Source organism: Amblyomma maculatum, chromosome 3 (assembly GCF_055883805.1).
Source record: "Amblyomma maculatum isolate TAMU_Amacu chromosome 3, ASM5588380v1, whole genome shotgun sequence".
In the NCBI taxonomy this organism is placed as follows: Eukaryota; Metazoa; Arthropoda; class Arachnida; order Ixodida; family Ixodidae; genus Amblyomma; species Amblyomma maculatum.
The window spans coordinates 184,311,207-184,330,460 of NC_139346.1; the positions used below are offsets into that span (position 1 = coordinate 184,311,207).

The 19,254-nt window shown below is 41.6% G+C and overlaps 1 protein-coding gene across 3 annotated transcripts in view; it reads left to right on the forward strand.

Annotated features, from left to right (window-relative positions):
* LOC146197142 (uncharacterized) overlaps positions 1-19,254 on the forward strand; it is a 210,027-nt gene that overhangs the window by 182,972 nt on the left and 7,801 nt on the right. For all 3 annotated transcript variants that reach the window (XM_084598916.1, XM_084598918.1, XM_084598917.1), the window contains exons 6-13: positions 2,147-2,308; positions 2,848-2,941; positions 4,722-4,785; positions 7,853-8,008; positions 8,515-8,681; positions 8,993-9,267; positions 11,387-11,444; positions 13,359-13,573. In XM_084598916.1, coding sequence (XP_084455042.1) covers positions 2,147-2,308; positions 2,848-2,941; positions 4,722-4,785; positions 7,853-8,008; positions 8,515-8,681; positions 8,993-9,267; positions 11,387-11,444; positions 13,359-13,573 — 1,191 coding nt within the window. The remainder of the gene's footprint in view (positions 1-2,146; positions 2,309-2,847; positions 2,942-4,721; positions 4,786-7,852; positions 8,009-8,514; positions 8,682-8,992; positions 9,268-11,386; positions 11,445-13,358; positions 13,574-19,254) is intronic.

Sequence of the window (19,254 nt, forward strand, 5' to 3'; positions counted from 1 at the left end):
TTTACCTTTCGGTTTGCGAAATGCGTGAAATCGACTTAAGCATAGTGGACAGAAACCTGCTTAAACAGCGCTTTGACGGATTTCGCCATGGAGACTGCTCTCTGATTGTTCTAGGGATGAAAGCTATAATTTGAACAGAAAATTAAATTTTGTGCGAATGCCTCATTATGGAACATAATTTTGAGGCCATCCCTGCAAAGTCCTAAACGTATGCTTGCCAAAGATGTAAATAAAAAGCAAAACAATATTACTGCAGAATTTAATTTAGCAGATGATATCGAGTAAAACAGATATGGGTTTTGCAAGCTAGGCTAAGTCTAATGAACTTCATTGTGTTGTCGGGAGCAACATCTCAGAGATCTTCCACTCCTCACGTTATGACTTTCTTGAAACATGCATTAGCGTGTGATTGTTAGTGTTGCCTTTTATTATTGTCATCACCTCTGTTGTAAAGAACAGCAGAAAAAAAATGAATTGCTCGCACAAAGCATTCTGTGCTGTTGCGAAGTGACAGGCCTAGCTTAACCCCAGCTGGCCTCCCCAGGATAAAGTTGATCCAGTTTGCAGCCAATGGCAAACATTTGCATCCATACGAATTTAACAAACTGAAGGCAGATGATATTGCATTCAGCTTTGCTCTGCAATGGCAGCGATCTGCTTCGTCAGGGTAAAGAAACCTTGCCAATAGGCTCCTGTTGAAGATCCTGGCTGGACATACTGTCTATGTGTGAAGTGAAACCAGATGAATGGACGACATTTCCAGACAGGTCACTTTTGCTTTGATCGACAAAATCAGCAGCTCATGCAGCGAAATCCTTTGACATTTCAGAGCTGGGTTGGCGTATACAGACTGTATAATCTACAATGTCACTCCATGTTGAGACATTTTGCCACAGAGTAAAAAATCACCCTCTTATGGATAACAAATAAGTGGGGACAGAAATTGAACAGTTCCTCAGCTACATGATGAACCACATTATTGGTCCAGAAGCTGCCTAGATTGCGCAGAATAGACCACTTTACACCATTGTTCGAATTGAACAGTTCGAATATAGACACTGTAAGTAAAGTTGTTCAGAGGTTGAAAGCGCCAACGGAGAAGCATAAAACTTTTTTTTTTTAGAATAGGTACAAGACACTAGTTAGTTTTTCTGCAGTGCCGTCAGCTTTGTGCATTAGAAAACTACATTTTCGTGAGGGTGCATTTTTGGGGTAAGTGCAGAATTTAAACCAGTTATTCGAGAAATTTTTGCAGTGCAAAATTCAGGTGTGACCAAGAGTTACCCAGGTGGCCACAGGTGTAAATGAGATAAGCACATAACACTTTACTAGTGTTTTATTTCAGCCTTTCCGTCAACATAGCTGTTAGGTGTGAGCTTCAGCTTGCTTGGGCTTGGTACTTTGTGTCTGACCACCCTCTGCCCTATTCTTTTACCGTGAAAGTGTTGGTACAGTCATGTAAAAAAAACTTCGTTGGCATTGGTGTTGCGTCAACAGTGCCGACTGTTCGAAGCCTTACAGCCTCAAAAGATCATGAGTAATTTCTTTACCTACATGATAACATAATCATGTAGCACATTACAAAGTTTTACATTGACATATGTTATGTAAAGATGGCTGCTTGAAAGAGGCAGTGTCATGACAACATAGTAGCCATTCTTAGTCGGCTTGGCTCAGCATCATCGGGGCATGATGTCAATACCAGTGGATGTAGATGACTTATCTAGATATCCTGACTTAGCTCCTTGGCCAAGTCAGGACATCTTCATTGTGCTGGTAGGAATCATAAGTAAATTAGATAAGTGTATGCTTTTGTGTCAGCATCTATCTATGGTGATGACATTGGTTGAAGGAATGAATCACCCATTTGACTCTTCTGCATCAGCAGGCATTTGTGCTACTATATTAACAGAAAGGCCACACATGTTGGGCAACTTTAGTTGACTTAATTCAGTGCCGTGTCTGGCAAGAGTTTTGGTCCACAATATGTTTTATCTGTTATTGCCGAGTCTTCTAAACACCTAAACTAACCTACAGTTCATTAGTAGCACATTGTGAGCATTTTTACCATCATAGTTTCGTGGCTGCGTCCGAGGAGCTTTTAGAATCTGTCTGGGCTCAAAACCTGTTGTTTTCATTCCTGCAGGAACCTACGTCGGGCCTAGACTCAAGCACAGCACATTCACTCATGTCCACCCTGAAGGAGTATGCCCACAGGGAAAACAAGACCCTCGTCATCACGGTTCATCAGCCTTCTAGCCAGATATTCTACATGTTTGACAAGCTACTACTACTATGTAATGGCCAGGTTTGTGCAGGTTTTAATTTTGGCTTGCACTGCATTAGTATATCTTAAAGGTTAACCATTGACAAGCCCTGGAAACTCATAAGAAATGTACAGTGCATATGGCCATTTAATTTTTGCCAGACATAACTGGAAGTACCATTTGTACAGCTGCCCAAATCCTAAACTGGCATGCGCGATAGCCGCCTTTTATGTGCTCCTTTGTATTAGGCCGGATAAAACTGACCAGAAGGTCAGGGCTTGGTGCACCTTTTTCACAGGTTAGCTCTTCTGTAATGCTCAGAATCACAGAAAATATGGAGCGTGCCAGTTAATGATTTGAGCGGCTGTACTTGCTGCCACCAAAATTAAACTCAAATTCTAGCCAATTACCAGTCACCCTGAAGCTGGTACCAACTGTACTCTTCTTGGTCTTTGACTGAGACGTGTGTTCCACACTGCAGATTCGAGTTTTTAAATGTCAAAATTTTTATTAAAATTTCACATGGAATGACAACAGCATTGTGTTTATTGTTAGTCCCTTTTATTTTTTTCCTTTGCAGACTGCTTATTACGGTGATGTCAACAAAGTTGTCGACTTCTTCAGTAGCATAGGCCTTCAAATCCAACAGCATTTTAATCCAGCTGATTTCATCCGTGAGTTTCATTTCCCTTGCCTTTACTTTTGTATGTGCATGGCGCGAAACTACAGACGAACTGGGAACCTTTTGTTAAGCTGAACACATTTATTTTCAGACCTGCAACAGTCTAAAGTCCATAACCCAATTATATAGATTACCAGCTTCATAACTGCATTCATTAAGCAACTAGGCACTGACAAGCGAAATGTTGACTGTGAGGAGATTTTTTGGTCACCCAGCCATTGACTTGTTTTCTGTTTCAACAATTCGAGTTTTGCATCAGTTACGCAATTAAAGTAATGTAACTCAGCCATTTTTTTGTTGCAGTCTAAAGCACAGTGAAACCTCGATGCTTTTTAAAGAATGCTGGGAAAAACATATTTTACGTAAACACGTATGATCAGAACTGCCCGATTAAAAAAAAATTAACTGCTGAGTGAGGTACAAAGGCATTTAGAATTGAAACTTTCAATGCATAAAAGTGTAGATTAGCATTTACAGACATCAAGTATGCACAGCTCCTTTTTTTAGCTATCACAGAATTCAGTCCGCATTTGCGTTGTTGTAAACGGGGAAGAGATTTAGTAAAAAATCTGGTTCGTAGAAGGAATAACGAGCTGGGATCGCTTCCGTGGTTGTTTTCGGGTGCTCCGCGCCCTTGCACCAGTGACATGTGGAGAAGCCATCGTGATGACTTACAGTTGCCGCACTTTTGCTCGTGCTGCTTCCCTCCGACACGGCCAGCTTGTATGCAAACGAATAGTTGTAGTTCACCCTATGCCCACCCATAAGGCACCGCAAAAGAAGCCACCGTGTTTCTCCTCATGAAGTCATGTTTCCGCGGGAACAGGCGCCTCGTGTGTTGGCTGGTTAGCTTTCTTTGATGCTTCACCCGGTTGCACCTAGGCGTTTCAGGAAAGCAACTAGGGCAGTGATTGCCGCTGATCAGTATTTCACGTCGCGAGTGCTGGTTGATCCGGTTGATCACAAAACGTTATACTACACAGATTGTCGAAATTTCGAACATATCAACAGGGAAATTGTGTTATCCAAGAACGTATTAAACAGGAGAAAAATAGTGCAACTCTATGGGAGATGTTTTACTGCCCGCAATTTTGAACGTATGAAACAGGAAATCTTATGAGCCGGGATCGTATCAGTGAGGTTCTATATGTGAGTTAATGTTAATATATACCTTTAATCTTGCTGCCTTGACACAGAAGGTATTGCACAAGATGTAGCACAAATGCAGGTGTTACTGTGAGATGCAGTAATGGGAAATATGGGACTAGATGGTAGTGGGTAATCGCTTAACAGACTGCAGAACAAAACTTAAAACATAGAGCTTTTAGAGGCTTTGAAAGTAATTTTTTGGGTAATGACCTCTGCGTAAGTACAAGCAGCAGTTTCACTACTTTGCGTAAAACACAGGCTTGTATGCATTGTTTAGGTTTTCTTGCATTCTCATGCTGTGCTCACCATTCCAAGCACTTGTGTAACTTTGTTTTGGCTGTCTTCCATCCTTCATAATTTCAGTTTTATCATGCGAGTTCAGTTTTTTTATTCAGAACACTATGCTCATCAAATGTATTTTTGTAGTTCATTTCAGTCACATTATGGTCATGTCCATCTTTTTAGTTCCCCATCTTGTTGTGCAGTGTACTATTACCTAATGACCAATTGCTGGGGAAGCTCCTGTTGTCTCGCGTAATTTAGTAGGCAAAAAAAAGAAAACTTAAATTTGTCAAATTTTTGGGCCTTGCATCAATTTACTAACCTTCTTTTTGTGGTTTCAGTCGAACAAGTGAAGCGGTCACCAGAAATTCAAGAAAAAATTATAATGAGTGCACAAGAACTTAAGTAAGTATGGATGAAGAAAGGTATATGTGGGTTTATTTGGGGTTGTGTGCTTCTATTTGTATGAACATTTAGTTGAGCAATACCATGGTTCTGATGTGCTTAACTCCTATACTAGTAATACAACTTGTGGGTTGTACTTTAACCCTCTCGCTGTCGGGTGTTTCTGGCCGTGACGGTTGGCTTGGTTTCAGGGAACGAGCATATTGGGGAACAAGCATAGCGATTTATTTTTGATTATGATTGCTATAAAAAAAACAGTCAATGAAATATGCACATTTCAGTGTTCTGCAGGCATTGTTAATTAACATCATCATCATATTCAGCCTGACTATAAATAAGATATATGAGGATAATATAAGAAAAAAAAAAAAGCACTGCTTGATACATCTTGAGAGTCCGAATCCGAGCTCTGCTTGTATTCATAATCAGAAGAGCCATCGCTTCAGTCCGCAATCGAAGGCCCGAGAAAAATGGCACGTTGTGAAATCAAGATGACAGAGGGAGATGAAAAGAGGCTAAAACATCCTCCTTTGCTGCTGCTAACTGCAAGCCAGGGCGCGGCCAGAGAGAGGGAAAGCAGCGATCAGTGTCCACCTATTAGAGAGGCAACGGCGCGCACCCCTAAACTTGACGAGTCGTAGGCTCAACGCTCGTAGCAGACATGCTAACAGAATAAAAATAAAAACCTGCATACCTGTGGCAGATGGCAGAACAACCCTGGAGCCTGTAACCGCACGTGCGTGCCGCATGATCACTTAGCGCGAGAGAGTAGCGCGTGTGGAGCGGCCACGACCCCCTTCAAAAAAGGTGGCGGGGGCGGCCGTGGTCATTCCATACTCTTCAATATATACGCACCAACATAGCATGGGGCGAAAATACGAACTTGTAGAAAGATTTGACAGATGGCGCAGCCAGTCCAGGCGCGCCAGCTTCGCGCTCAGGCATGAAGTTTTGAGCGTATGATAGAAAACCTACTGGTACGTCGGTGACACTGGGGAGAAAGCCACGAAAACATTAGTGCATTCGTGACAGCGAAAGGGTTAAGCATGATAGTTAAACATTTATTCTCCTATGTACTAGATGTGAGGCAGTGCAATATATTTTCGTGACAAAGCAGACTGTCCTGACCAGGTTACAATCGGATTAAACGATTTTTTACTTCCAGCTATTATTTGGTGCCATTTGTAGCATAAAAGTGCCCTCGCCCAGTTGACTTGCATTGCTCACATTTCAGGTGACGATTGCTGTTGAGAAAAAAAAAAATGGGGAGGGGGGCTCTTGACGTCAGCTGTTGCTGTTGGAAGCAGCACTGGATGCTACCCTCAAGGCTAGGCTGCTTGCATGAATATGCCTACAGTCATGGAGGTCCTCAAAATTTCATATTGGGAAAAGAGGCTTAGCAACATACCTTGTGTACATACCTACCATTCACGTGTTAAATCTGTTGAAGTGAAAAATGCAGTGTTGAGAATTCAGTCTTCAACGAGTGAAAAATGTTGAGGCACAGATATGGTTCCGCAGCGGAATCATACACTAGCCACGACTGATATGAAATGTGCACTTTCTGGCATTGTCTCTCTGAAAGTAAAGCTCGTTAAAAAATGTGAATAGACTTGAATGCCTCTTTTCCTTCTACGTAAATTTGACAAACTCTGTGCCTATGCTGCTAGCTGATGTGACAAGAAACATCTAATTAAACTACCTGCTTTGTTCATTTGGGTTCGACCATTGGTTTTAAACACCTGCAGACTAGTTTGATGCATGTACAAAAAAAGCTTTGGCCTGTGGTTGCCAGTTTAAGTGTTTCTTGTCATAGCAGGCTGCACTATACATGTGTATTTACATTTGATGTGCTGAGCCTCGCGAAAAAAAAGAAATCTTGAAAGCTTTGAGAAGCCTAAGTTTATGGCTTGTTTGTTTTGCACTCAATAGTGCTTCCTATTGTCAGATGCTGCATTGATACTGAGATCGTAAAAAAATTTAAATGCAGTGGTTTCAGTTAACAGTGCAGCAATTAAGCTTTTACCGAAGGTGCTGTTTGAACATGATGGTTAGGTTTCGGTTCCTTGCTGGCAAGCCTACTTATGGGTAGCAAAGTTAGAAAATGCAGTGTACACAATATAAAGCTTGGCTTCAGGCAAAATTTTTGTGACATCGGGAAAGAAAGAACATTCTGACATAAGCACCTCTACAGCTCATATCATTGTAGGTCTATTTGCATGCAACAATATTGAAACATGCAGTACAGATGCAGACTCATATCTATGGAGGTGAAATTCTAGAGACTTGAGTATCATGTGATGTTAGTGCACATTAAAAACGTTCCAGATCAGGACAAATTTTTCTTCAACTAAGAAGTTTCTGAGAAAGCTGTATAGCTTTCCTTTGTAGCCGTATGGCTGCACTTGGGTAGATGTCGATGAGTAATTACTCCCTTGGCTGGTTGAAATTTCACTTCGGCGTCCCTCGTAGCCAATGCCACTTTGGAACGTTGAAAAGCACAGCAGCTGCAGCGTGATGTGCTTTCCTGTGCTCGTCTTTCAGGAGTAGTTTTAGGCTTTTAAACCCCAATTTTCTTGTGCAGTGGACTCCCCTAAGGATATGTGCTCTTCTTACCGTGGCACCAGGGGCAAATTATAGTTGTGTATTAACTAGTTCATTGTAGCCACCGCTGCTGCAAGTCACTTTCACAAGCAAACTGCAACAGCATCGCATACTTTTGTTTCGAGTTCTCTGTGGCTACTCCGCAGCACCATCCACTTCTATTCGGCGGGCACAGGTGGAGTGCATAATCCTGTGCAATAAAGGATTTGCTATTTTCAGCTGTGGATTTTTTTGTCAAGAAGCGCATTTTTGCCAAGTAAACATCAGCACAGCAGCAAAGAGCCCAACTGTAAAACTTTACTGAGAATAAGAATTGGATGGAGTTGTCCTCTGTGCGCTTTCGATGAGATGCCTCTGAGAGCTCCTGCGTTGCATCGGCCATAGTGTGTAGGAGCAGTGGGATATGTGCCGCCATCGAAAACAGTGATGGCACTGATGGTGCTGCCCCTGTGGCCTTTCACAGGAAACGGCCGGACTACCCAAAGCAGCTGCTGGAAAGCAGCGAGGTTTACCACAGCCCGGAAGAAGTGGAGAGCCAGTGCAACTACAACGGGGCGTCTGCAAACGGCGTCAACTGCCCACAGTGTCACAAGCATGTCTGGAAGAACTACCAGCACAAGTATGTGCCAGTACTAACCAGCGAGCATGTACTGCTGGGGTACAGTTCAATGCAGCTTGAACATTGTAGGTTTTGTTTTCACTAAACAGGACGAAGTAGACTTCTCGTGGTGCGACGGTCACTCACTCTCCAATAATGCAATGCAAGGTAGAGAACTAAGTAGCTACCAGAGGTCTTGCACTGTTTTTTTTTTTTTTTTCTTTCCTTTCTTGCAAACATAAGCTGTAAAGATTATTGTAACTGCTGTCTGGAGCCTTTTTTCTTGAACTAAATAAATAGCTGAGCCGACCAAGTTGCACAAATCTGCATTGTGTTTATATGAAAACATGTTTCGGGAGCAGAATCCTTTGTGCATCCCGTGCACATCTGGGGGTTTGTTTCCGCTTTCATTTTTGATGATGGCTTCTGTCCAATTGACAGATGAGATGTTTGTGCTGTGCGTACGATCGACCAATGTGATTCGTATGCTTTTGTGCGCTTACCAGTCCTTGTTTTTCTCTGAACAGGCACACGGAGGAGGACTCGTGTCACAAAGAGCTTCAGGGGGACAACCAGCAGTACGTGTGGGCTGTCTCTGAAGAGGACAAACCGGGAACTGAGAAATCCAAGCAGGTGGAGCTGCGAGTGATGCTTGATCCCGAGAAGAAGATCCCCACAGTGTACAGCAAAATTGGTATGCCACATGCCGTACTTAGGCAACCATGAAAAAAAATGGAGCACACTTAAGCTCCGCATTGAAGAGTATGGCGCGGCAGTGTTAATGGCCGATAACACTGTCGATAACAAAGTAGTCATGAATAATGAGTAAAGGAGTACTGAGTGACTAAAATGAGTAAGGAAGAGTAATGAAAGAGTAAAGGAGTTCTTCCCGTGTTACTTTTTTTCCACCGTAAATTGTGAACGCGTTCTAGCCTGTCTGTTTCTCTGCTGTTTTGTCAAAATTTCCACTACATGAGCTCTTTTGTGCGCTTAACTGTGCTGCAGCCATACGGGATGAAGAAGACTCTGGCCGTTCCTCGTGGTCTGAAGTGGGAAGCTCAGTGTTCAGCAGCCAGGATGACTTGGGCCACGAACAGAAGTGGCCAACGTCCTTCTGGACCCAGGTGTCGGTACTGACGCGACGCAACTTTCTCGAAGCCAAGGGCCGCATGCTGTCCAAGTTGAACTGGGTTCAGACCATTGGCCTTGGCATTGTATGCGGACTCATCTGGTTCCAAGTGGACCGCACAGAAGACACCATTGCCGACATCAGGGGCTGGGTGAGCTGCGTTTGGTGCAGATACTTAATAAAAAGTGCTCATCCTCTACAGTTGCATGAGCGTTTCAGCCGCATATATATTTGGGAAATCAAGGTTACTCATCGGCTTGAAAGCACTAATTGCATTTCTTGCGAAATATGAAAATCGATCAGTTTTTTCCTTGCTGGCCCTTTCTACTGAAGTATTGATTTAGTTTGTATTAACATTCTTATTGTAATACACTAAGTGAGACACCCCCTTTTTATCCAGTGAAGATACGAAAATTAAAATAAAAACAGAAACGCTGTCGCTGAAATCACTTCCCTAATGATTGACTTAATGCAAGTGTATTAATGGGGGAGGGGGACTTTGGTCATCTCGTGCAAAGAGAATCTCTGGAGAAAACTCTGATGCTACGAAAGATTGAGGGACACAGAAGGGAAAGGGCAGGCAGCGAACGTGATGAAAATGATGGTATTCTCAAGGCGTTGCAGATAAATCTGTGGGATTCGAAAGATAGTGGGAGGCTGGAAAGCTTGACATGATATGGTTTCTAATGTCACGAAGAGTCGGACATGACTGAAGTACTGGACTAACTGAACTGATTAATGGGGGCTTACCATCATCCAGCCCCCGGGGAATTTCTGACTGGTGTCTGTTGGCAGTGGCTTTTATGTGTGCTACTGGTACTCAATTTCTTGCCTGTGTAATATTTCTCTTCTTTCATGTAGAAAGGGGGCACTCGTGGGATCGTATGCTGACCTTCTTTATTTAGCAGGGGAGTCCAACATGCCCATACACATAACGTGCCCAGCATTCATGCATAAATTTTACTTCAGTTTGAAGAAAGATTGTTGGGGCTTCCTCATCCTACAGTCTAACACTTTTGGCCATAATTGACAGCAGTTGCTAAAAAGCTACAACAACACACATGCACTGAGACAACAGTTAGTAGCATAATGAAATAATAATAATATAATTGGTTCACAGGAAAGGAAAGACACTGTATTTGTCACACTTGTTCTGTGGACACCTTAACCACGCTGTAAAGGAAGGGAGGAAGGTGGGAGTGAAAGTGGAAAGAGAGAAAGAGGAGCCTAGGTGGAGAGCTTTGGAGTAATTTCAGCCACCTGGGGATCTTTAAGTGCGCTGGACGCCTCGATAAGTTTCTAAGGTCAAGCTGTTTTAATCAATGCACTTCAACCTAAGTGCATTTTAAACACTTTTTTTTTGTTATTTGTTACTAGTACCTTAGACAGGGATGCACAAAGCCTTGGTTTACTAACGGTGTTTTCTGCCCAAGTTGCTCCCTGGAAAGGACTATGGACCCTTTGCAAAACTCTTGATAGTCAGCTTCTCTGCACAGCAAACCCCTTCACCATGGCGGCCAAACCTGTTTTTGGGGCAGAAGTTGGGTGCAGCGCAGAATACTTCTGTGTCAAGCCTGATGTCATGCACGAACCTGGAGAGCAGAATTCCTTCGCTTTTGAAAGCGAGGAGGAAGTAGGGGTGGGAGAGGAGATATGAACGGCACTTGCGAGGAACTTTGCTTCGCCGATGGTATCGTAATACCACAATTGCGGCAGCAACAACAACAGGCAGAAGGGTGCAGGAAATGGACGTGACCATTATTGTCACGTGGAAATCTCCTGCACTGCACCCAACTTCGGCCATCAAAACACATGGTGAAGGGATTTTTGCTGTGCAGAGAAGCTGACCTCCAGAGTTTTGCAAAGGGTCCGTAGATTCAATTATTTGGAAAACAGCAGTAGGTTTTTCACATTAAAGGACAATCGAGTGCTATGTTTTCTAATTTCTTGGAAATATATTTTTATCAATTAAGTTTGTTTTGCTTATCATGTTAGCTTGTATATGGTCGCACTCATTTGTTATAGTTTATTATATCAGAATGCTCTATTGTTCATATTAAACCTCGCAAATATTCTTCCTTTTATGATGCCAGGTTGCACACCCCGAAAAAAAGTTGTCAATGATCAAGTTTCTAACCATAAATTTACCTTTTTTAATTTCGATTCCTCATGCCTTTCGTTTCTGCGGTTGTGATGTTTCTCCATTAACTATTGTTGATACAAAAACATCAAAAGTCAAGCAGGTCTCTAACGATTTGTTTGTTTTGCAGATCTTCTTCAGCACAACATACTGGATGCTGTTTGCGTTATTTGGCGCACTCATATCCTGTAAGAATATTTTTTACCTCCATCCTTAACCCTGCTCCCTCCCCATCGTCATAGGATTCCATACGGCTGCGCCAGTGAAAAGTCTTGTTCAGCTTGCATTGTCTTTGTTTGTCCTTCCCTAGAACCCTGCATGACCACAGAAGAAGTTCGAGCATAAGTGTTTGTGTGTGTCAAGCGTTTTTGTTTAGTCGCGGTTATACTGTGTCCTGTATCTGCTCTCAGTGGTGGATGTTGACTTTTTCAGATAGTTTTCAATTCCTATTTGGAAAACTTTTTCTGATATGCTCATCCTAGTTTCTGTACGCTTGAAGCACGTGCTGTTAATTTTCTGCAGACACGACCAAGATTCCATTAAAGGCGTAAATCAGTCATGTAACCGCAGCCCACTGCTTTGAGAAATATGGCTTGCAGTTTTCGCTGGCTAAGATAAAAAAGGCGTTTCAATATGATTTGTCCAGAAATCGGTGTTGGTCATGTTACATTCTTAAAAAGCAGCTGCGAGTTTCTAATGCACAGTTTTTGTTTATGTGGAATCTGAAAGGGGGAACTTCCAAGACATTATGCATCATTTGTTGGCTTCTTCATATCATATGTGCAGCAATATTCGTTCCATGAAAAAAAAATAAATAAATGCTTTCAGTGTGACTGTTATCATCTAATATTAATTGTTGTGTTGCTCATGGTGTAAAAAGCCTCAAGTCGCTGATGTCGCGGGATGTCTATGCAACCGAGAGTTGCCCACAGTGGTCTAGTTATTGAGGAGTATTGGGGTCCCCTGCTGTGTTGTCATTTTGCTTCCTTTAAAGAAACAAAGGTTCTAATCTTAGTTAAGTAGTCAAAATTTATGCTGAGCAAAATAAACCCGTAATTATTGATCATTTTACTTTCTCTGCAATGTTTAACACGCAGTTTCGAAAACACCGAAAAAGCACTTTTCTGTATTATTACTTTAATTTGTATACTTTTGTTTATCACACATTAGCTGTCATCAATAATGAGTTGTACAGAATCTATTTAAGACATTGGCAGACATTGGCAGTATGATATCGACAGCATACTACAAGTGTTGTTATTCTTCAGTTCATTTAATGCTGGGTTGAACTTCGAACTTTTTGGGATGCTGCTCTTTACAACCTGTTTGAATCTTTAAACTTTCAAGGTTATCGTCTTACATAGCCATTTGCCTGGCAATTTATGCTTTTAAGTGAAGTGTCTAATCAAGTTATAATATTTGTTCACTTGCTTTGGCATAAAGGCTTTGCTTGATGCATGCCTAGATTTGCTTCTACCAACAGAACCATAGTTTGAACTGTGCTTTTTGGTGAGCATTCAGATTGAAAAACAATGCTTTTGTTTGATTTTTTGTTTGTGAGCGGTCCTTTGCAGCATTTTTAGTATTATCTACCATAGCTGTTACTGAAATGGAATTTTAAGGCTGTGGCTAAATAATTTCATTTGTAGTATGTGTGCTCAGTGTGCACATTTTCTTAATTTAATTCAGTAAGGTAGGTTCTTTTTTGTTTTAGTTCACAAATTTTTTGGACAGTCTGATCATCTTGACCCTTTTTCTGTCTCCTGCCATGTTTGAAAATCAGGCCAGCAGCTGGAGCAATTTTCAGAGTTGGTAATCCATGCATTAGAACACTAAGCCTAGGCAGACTGTCTCTATCAAGGCTTGATGCAGTTACTTTATTTTGCTGCGCAGCAGCATTAAGAAATTTAACGATACTTTTTTTTACTGCGCCAAACATTTGTTGCTTGCACCTATAGTTGCCCTGTTCCAGTGAAGCAAAGCAGAGCCCATTTTTACTGAGCTAGCATGCAGTCTTGTAAGTCCTTTGGGGTCTCTTTGGCTGCTGTTTATTGTTTGTGACACCCTGATGCCCACTGTGCATTGTTCTTTGTGCGTTCCAGTTCCTCCAGAGCGTGAAGTGATCAACAAGGAGCGGGCGTCAGGCGCATATCGACTCTCGGCCTATTACCTGGCCAAGATGATTGGGGAGCTGCCCTTGACGTTGACACTGCCATCTGCATTCCACCTTATTGCTTACCCCATGCTGGGCTTCCACAGTGCCCAGACCTTCCTCAGCCTGTGGGGTTTCCTCGTCCTGAGCACAGTTGTCTCACAGGTGAGCATTGCTGAATCTGTTGCTGCATGGCCTGTGTGGGTACGAACATGTGCCTGAATAGGTTGTTCGATAGTATTGGCTAACACTTTTTCTTTGACACCTATAAACCTCCATCTTGTTGACACTCTAGATAGGAAAAAAAAGTATATTTTGCTTTTTCGGTTTTCCACCAGCCTTGAATGCCTAAGCTTTCTCGAACTGTATTCATCAACTTCGTGCTTTTTTGTCGTTTAAAAAAGCCAGAACAGCCTGGTTTGCAGAATTTAAGTGGGGAACTGGCATCATGGATGATTGCTTAGGAGAGTGCCTTTGTTTCTATTTCTGCTGTAAATATGACTATAAAACCAAACTCTGAACTTTTCTGAACACTCCTGTCTTCTTGAACACTAGCATGTGAGGCTTACTTTTTTCTCCTCTGTGTTGAAAGTTTTATTTTCTTGCTGGTTGGAGACTTGAAAAAAGTGCTAAAGTCTGTTTTGGTTGCACACACTTCAGCACTCGGTATGCATACAAGTATGAGGCAGTTAATTAGCCCTTTTTTTGCAGAAATCCTCACCCAAATTAGCACTTAGTGCTTCTTTAGTCTGTTTCCAGTAACTGGCTTAACTGGAGCTTGTGGTTCACGGTCGCATCCAAATGCATGCCAGTCACTTACCATGTCACTTGGGGGCTTTGCATCAAAGAATGCTTTCTTCATAAAATTTAACTCTTATAACCATCTTAGAAGACTCTGCACTCTCATTCATGTTACCGTGACTGGTGTGAGTCGACGTCCTTTGATATTCCTGGTGATGTCCAAAGTGCCTGGGGATATCGCCTTGCTGTATCAGGAAATGATTGAAAGAGATGGACGTTCATTGAAAATATTTTACTGGGAGGGATACAGGCCATATCACAATGATGGCCACAGAAGCAAACTGACAAAAAGCAAACTATTAGATTGAATATGGTGCTGGCTATGCATGACCAGTGGCTAGGGAATAAATGTTTCAGTGTGTGTTGTTTTTTCCACAGAATTGAAGCACTGTTGTTTCATGTGGTTTAACTTCAGACTAAATTTTTTGTTTCATACGACTGATTATTGTAAAAGCTACAGCTGTTTCTTTTTCTCCAGCCTTATATACGTTGCTAGATTGACAGTTACTGAACTAGAATAATATGCATCTACGTAGTAGGTGTTTTCCAGAAATAGCAACTTTGCTAAAATAGTAAGACAATTTTGCTTTAAAAAAAATTAAACAAAATGTGAATATCTGCTGGAAAAGTATAATTTTTGTTGTTGAAAGAAGAGGTAATGAGGCTTAAAATGAAACAATCCAAATTGAGCTGCTTTATATAGTTTAGAAGATCAGCTTTCAAAACACATAAGAGGTGTATCGGCAATACCCTCTGCTCTTAAAACACCTTTTATCAAAGCTGCTGCCTCTGAGCATCATATGCTTTATTAACCTTACAGTCCTGAGGTTCTACTGCATTTGTTTTTTGTGTGTGTTTTCCTGTCTTGAGCACTGGCAGCAGGTAGGAAGCTTATCAAAGGTTCAAAGGACGGGGAGACAATGAAACAAAATTTGGGGAATGCAAACAACCAACAGTAAGGAAAACAGAAATTTTAAGAATATGAGTTTCTTTAATCATGTTTACCGATTGGACATTTCAGTTTCAACTGAACAGTGACAAAAGTAGAGGGAAATAATATTTTAGTTAGTTTCAACCAATGAAGTTCAATATGTAGGTCAAAACTGGCTCTGTTCTGTATGCCTCTCACAAGAGAACCAGGAACATGGCAAGGCAAGACATTGCAGATGGAGACGCTTCAACTCCTATGTTAGCAATAGTTGCTTGGTCAAATATTGAGGGGAATCCCCCAAGGGGGAGTAGATTTGTAATAACGGAGTAATTGGTTAAATATTTTGGGGAATCCCCCAAGGTGGAGTAATCTGTAATAAGGGAGTAATTGGCTAAATATTTAGGGGAATCCCGCAAGGTGGAGTAGATTTGTAATAAAGGAGTAATTGGTTAATTATTTAGGGGAATACCTCAAGGTGGAGTAGATTTGTAATAAGGAAGGAGTTGGTTAAATATTTAAGGCAATCCCCCAAGATGGAGTAGATTTGTGATAAGGGAGCAATTGGTTAAACATTTAGGGAAAGCCCCCAAGGTAAATCTCTGAATGGTACCTCATTCACTGCTGTGTGCCGTTTAGGCTTTATTCATGCCTTTCGACTGGCTTGCCAGTTTGTCATGCATTAAGGAATAAGAAACGCAGTGCTTCAGGTCATTCTTGCTTCTGGAATCTGCAGTAGCCAGAAAGAGCACATCTTCAATTTTAAGACTGCAGTCTTATTTTCTTCCACCCTAGTAATATTGCTTGAAATCACTGATAGTAAGGGTCGTCGTGTGCATGTAACTGGCAGCAGCTTGTCAGCTAAAGTAGGAGTATGACATTCTGAATGAAAGCATCGGTTTGGTTTCATTGCCTAATTAATGGGTCATTCTTGTTTAAAGTGTTTGCTGCATTGGGGGACTCAACAGCACAAAGCAAAGTTTCCTAGGGGCGATGTCGAATAGTACAAACTCTAGTTTGCCTACACACACACAAAAAAAAATCTTGCTTAGGAACCTTAAAATGTCGTGGAGGTTCTTAAAGGGACAGTCTATTGCCGGAGACAAGCATAGAAATGCTGGCATATTCTGCACAACCAAGGACGGCATCATACTTCTATAAGCAAGAATGTTTGGTGCCTGCAGTAGATTCCACCGGGTTTATTTAGTTTATTAATTCATTTCATTGTATTTCAAGCTATTTTCGTACTCTCGGTCAGTTTTAACAACTCTCTTGGAAGAAGGCAGCAGAGCAGGTAACAACACAAAACATAAGAAGCGCACACAAACACAAGGACAACGCTGCACTGACAACTATATTGACAAGAACCCGCACATCTCCCTTCACTTCACGCCTGCAGCCAACTTCTTCCTTTTCTTTTACATCCTGCCGGTTTGCGCAGAAATTCTAATTCCTTCTTCAACAAAACCACAGAAGGCATAGTGACACATTTTATCAAAATCTGTATATCCGTAAAATGACACGCTCTGCACCCGACTTGAGCGGCACCACTGTTACTGTGCTCATAGAGCTGCATAGAGTTACTATACTAACTGTATGTCATGTCTGCTGCATAACATCAGTGTTTGTTAGACGCCGACTACCACTGAGAAAACGAGACTACCATATAGAAAAATTAGTTTTAAATGGTTCTGCCATGCTTCTCAGCTCCATAGCTGGGCATTCGTTAATTTGGGGATGGAGCTTTCTAATGAAGCAAGAAAAAAAAAGGTTAAAGCCAGTAGACTGTCCCTTCAATATGAAAGCTTTGATGCCCCCATTGTATATCAAATGTCCTTTATCTCTAATGACCTTTATCTAAATTATCCTTTATCGCAAAGGTCCGAAGTGAGATTTCCTTTTCTTCAGCTTGCCTCCTGCCAGCCATGGCAGATAGCAGCTGATTTATACTTAATTCAATTTCATTTCACTTCAGTGAATTGGTTTTGTTGATTATGGCTCACTAATTTGAACAGAGCAGCACTCGATCGCTGGCTTTGTGTACTGGACTGGCTGGGTGCGAGCCACTTGAGATGAATCTTTTATTTGTAAGATGCCTTAAAGGAGTATAGGCACCAAATTTTAGTAGCCATTTTCTTTTTGTTAATGATGGAGAAGACATTCTTGTATATGGATAATTACGGGGTTTTTACCTGCAAGTGCTAAAATATTTTCAATTGAATTTTTTTTTCTTACCGGTTTCGATTTCCGCAGCCGAGAGATCGCTGTGGCGTCACAATCGAGTCTAGGTCAAGCACGGCATGAAAAAAACTGTGATATAATCAGTGACCCTTCACTTGTTGCGATTGCTATTCTTGAGGCGGGCTGGCTTTAGAGTTGAATTCAAACGACAGAGGAATGACTATATTGCTGTTTTTTTTTTTTTTTTTTTTTTCACATTACCTAGACTTGACTTTGATGTCACAGCCATTTCTCGGTTGTTGAAACCGAAATCGAAACAGATCAGAAAAGAAATTCGATTATAAATCACATTCAGTGGTCGTAGGCGAATATCATGTGGTAATCTGTTTACAGTAATGACCAGTGCCTCAATACAAACAGGGGTGGAAGTGCTGCTCCGTTTGCTCCATTCTGCTCCAAACTGCTTTTCCTGCTCCATCCTGCTCCAAAATGCAATATTGCTCCAAAACTGCTCCAAACTGGCTGTCTTGAGGTTTTGCCATCAAATTTAGCAGAAAACGGGAACAATGTCACAGCACTGGGGGCAACGCATATTGCACTGGCTTAATACAAATCAAATTTTTGCAAAGAAGGGAAGCATGGAGCATAATAAATATTTGCTCACAAGCAAATTTAGTATAAGCCACTGGCGATTGGAGGGAATTAATTGCGAAAAAAAATGTGTAGATGTGACATAGCACCTCCTCCCAGCCTTTTAAATTGCTGGTGGAGAGAGCAGCAAGCCAAGCATATAGCGCAAACTACTGTGAGCCATTAGGAAAGTTGTACAACTGCAAAAACTGCATGAGTTATTCCAATGGTTCTGCTGTGAGCACAAGACTTCACCATTGAGACTCTGTCAATGACAACATGCTTACGGCAGATAAAATCATACTTCAAGCATTATGCATTGATATACCAAAGGTGTCAATCACTAGAAATCTTCTAAACAATATTGGAAAGCCATACAGGGCCTATGCTTAGGTGTTAAAAATGAGCCCCAGCTATGCTCAAGGAAAGAGTAATGAACTATTGGCCGGGGGCAGTGAAGTAAAAAAGCTGAAGGATGGAAAGGCTGCCCTTCAGTGCCATCTATCGTTCCTGAAGGCACTACAGTGCTCAGGAAATTATCAGCACAGATATAGGTTCGAAAAGGATATGCACAAGATAGAGAGTGCAAATGTCGTGCCCATTAATCTGAACTCTAAATTAGTGGCACTGCTTGAGCACTTCGAAGTGGTAGACTCGACATTTGAAGTCAAAATAGGCAAACACTTTAGGGTCAGAGTAGCTGCACAGTTATGAAGCGCGCCAGTAAGCGCTCTGTTTGCTGCTAGTCTGTTCCAAGTTCTCGCTAAGGTCAGTCTGTGTTATGAATGCGAAGTTGGAAAGGCATTGAACTTGTATAAAAAGGAATGAGATAACAGATTTTGTATTTCAGGAAGAGAAAACTACAATTATCAAAGGCGTTTGACCTTAGAAACTTGCTCCAAATCATAATTCAAATGCTGCAAAACGAGAGTTTTGCTGCTCCAAAGCTGCTCCAAAATGCTCGAGCCTGCTTCCACCTCTGTACAAAGGGTAAAAACACGATCCTAAAAATTAGGTGTCTATACTTCTTTAATAGAGTGAACCATGATTTGTTGGTGCAGTTTATACTGCCCACTTCTGTGTCCGAAAATTTTAGACATTGAGTAAGGTAAGCAGGCTCGCCATAGAAGGATGTACAGTGTCACTGTGGCTGTTATGGGCATCAAACTTTTGCAGTCGCCACACAGCACACACATGTACATATGTGAGCACACATGTGTGTGTTCTGTGCATATGTATGCAATGAACTTGCCTGTTTCCTTGAAGCATGTATACAGCCTGTCACCTGAGCTCTTCATATAGGTGC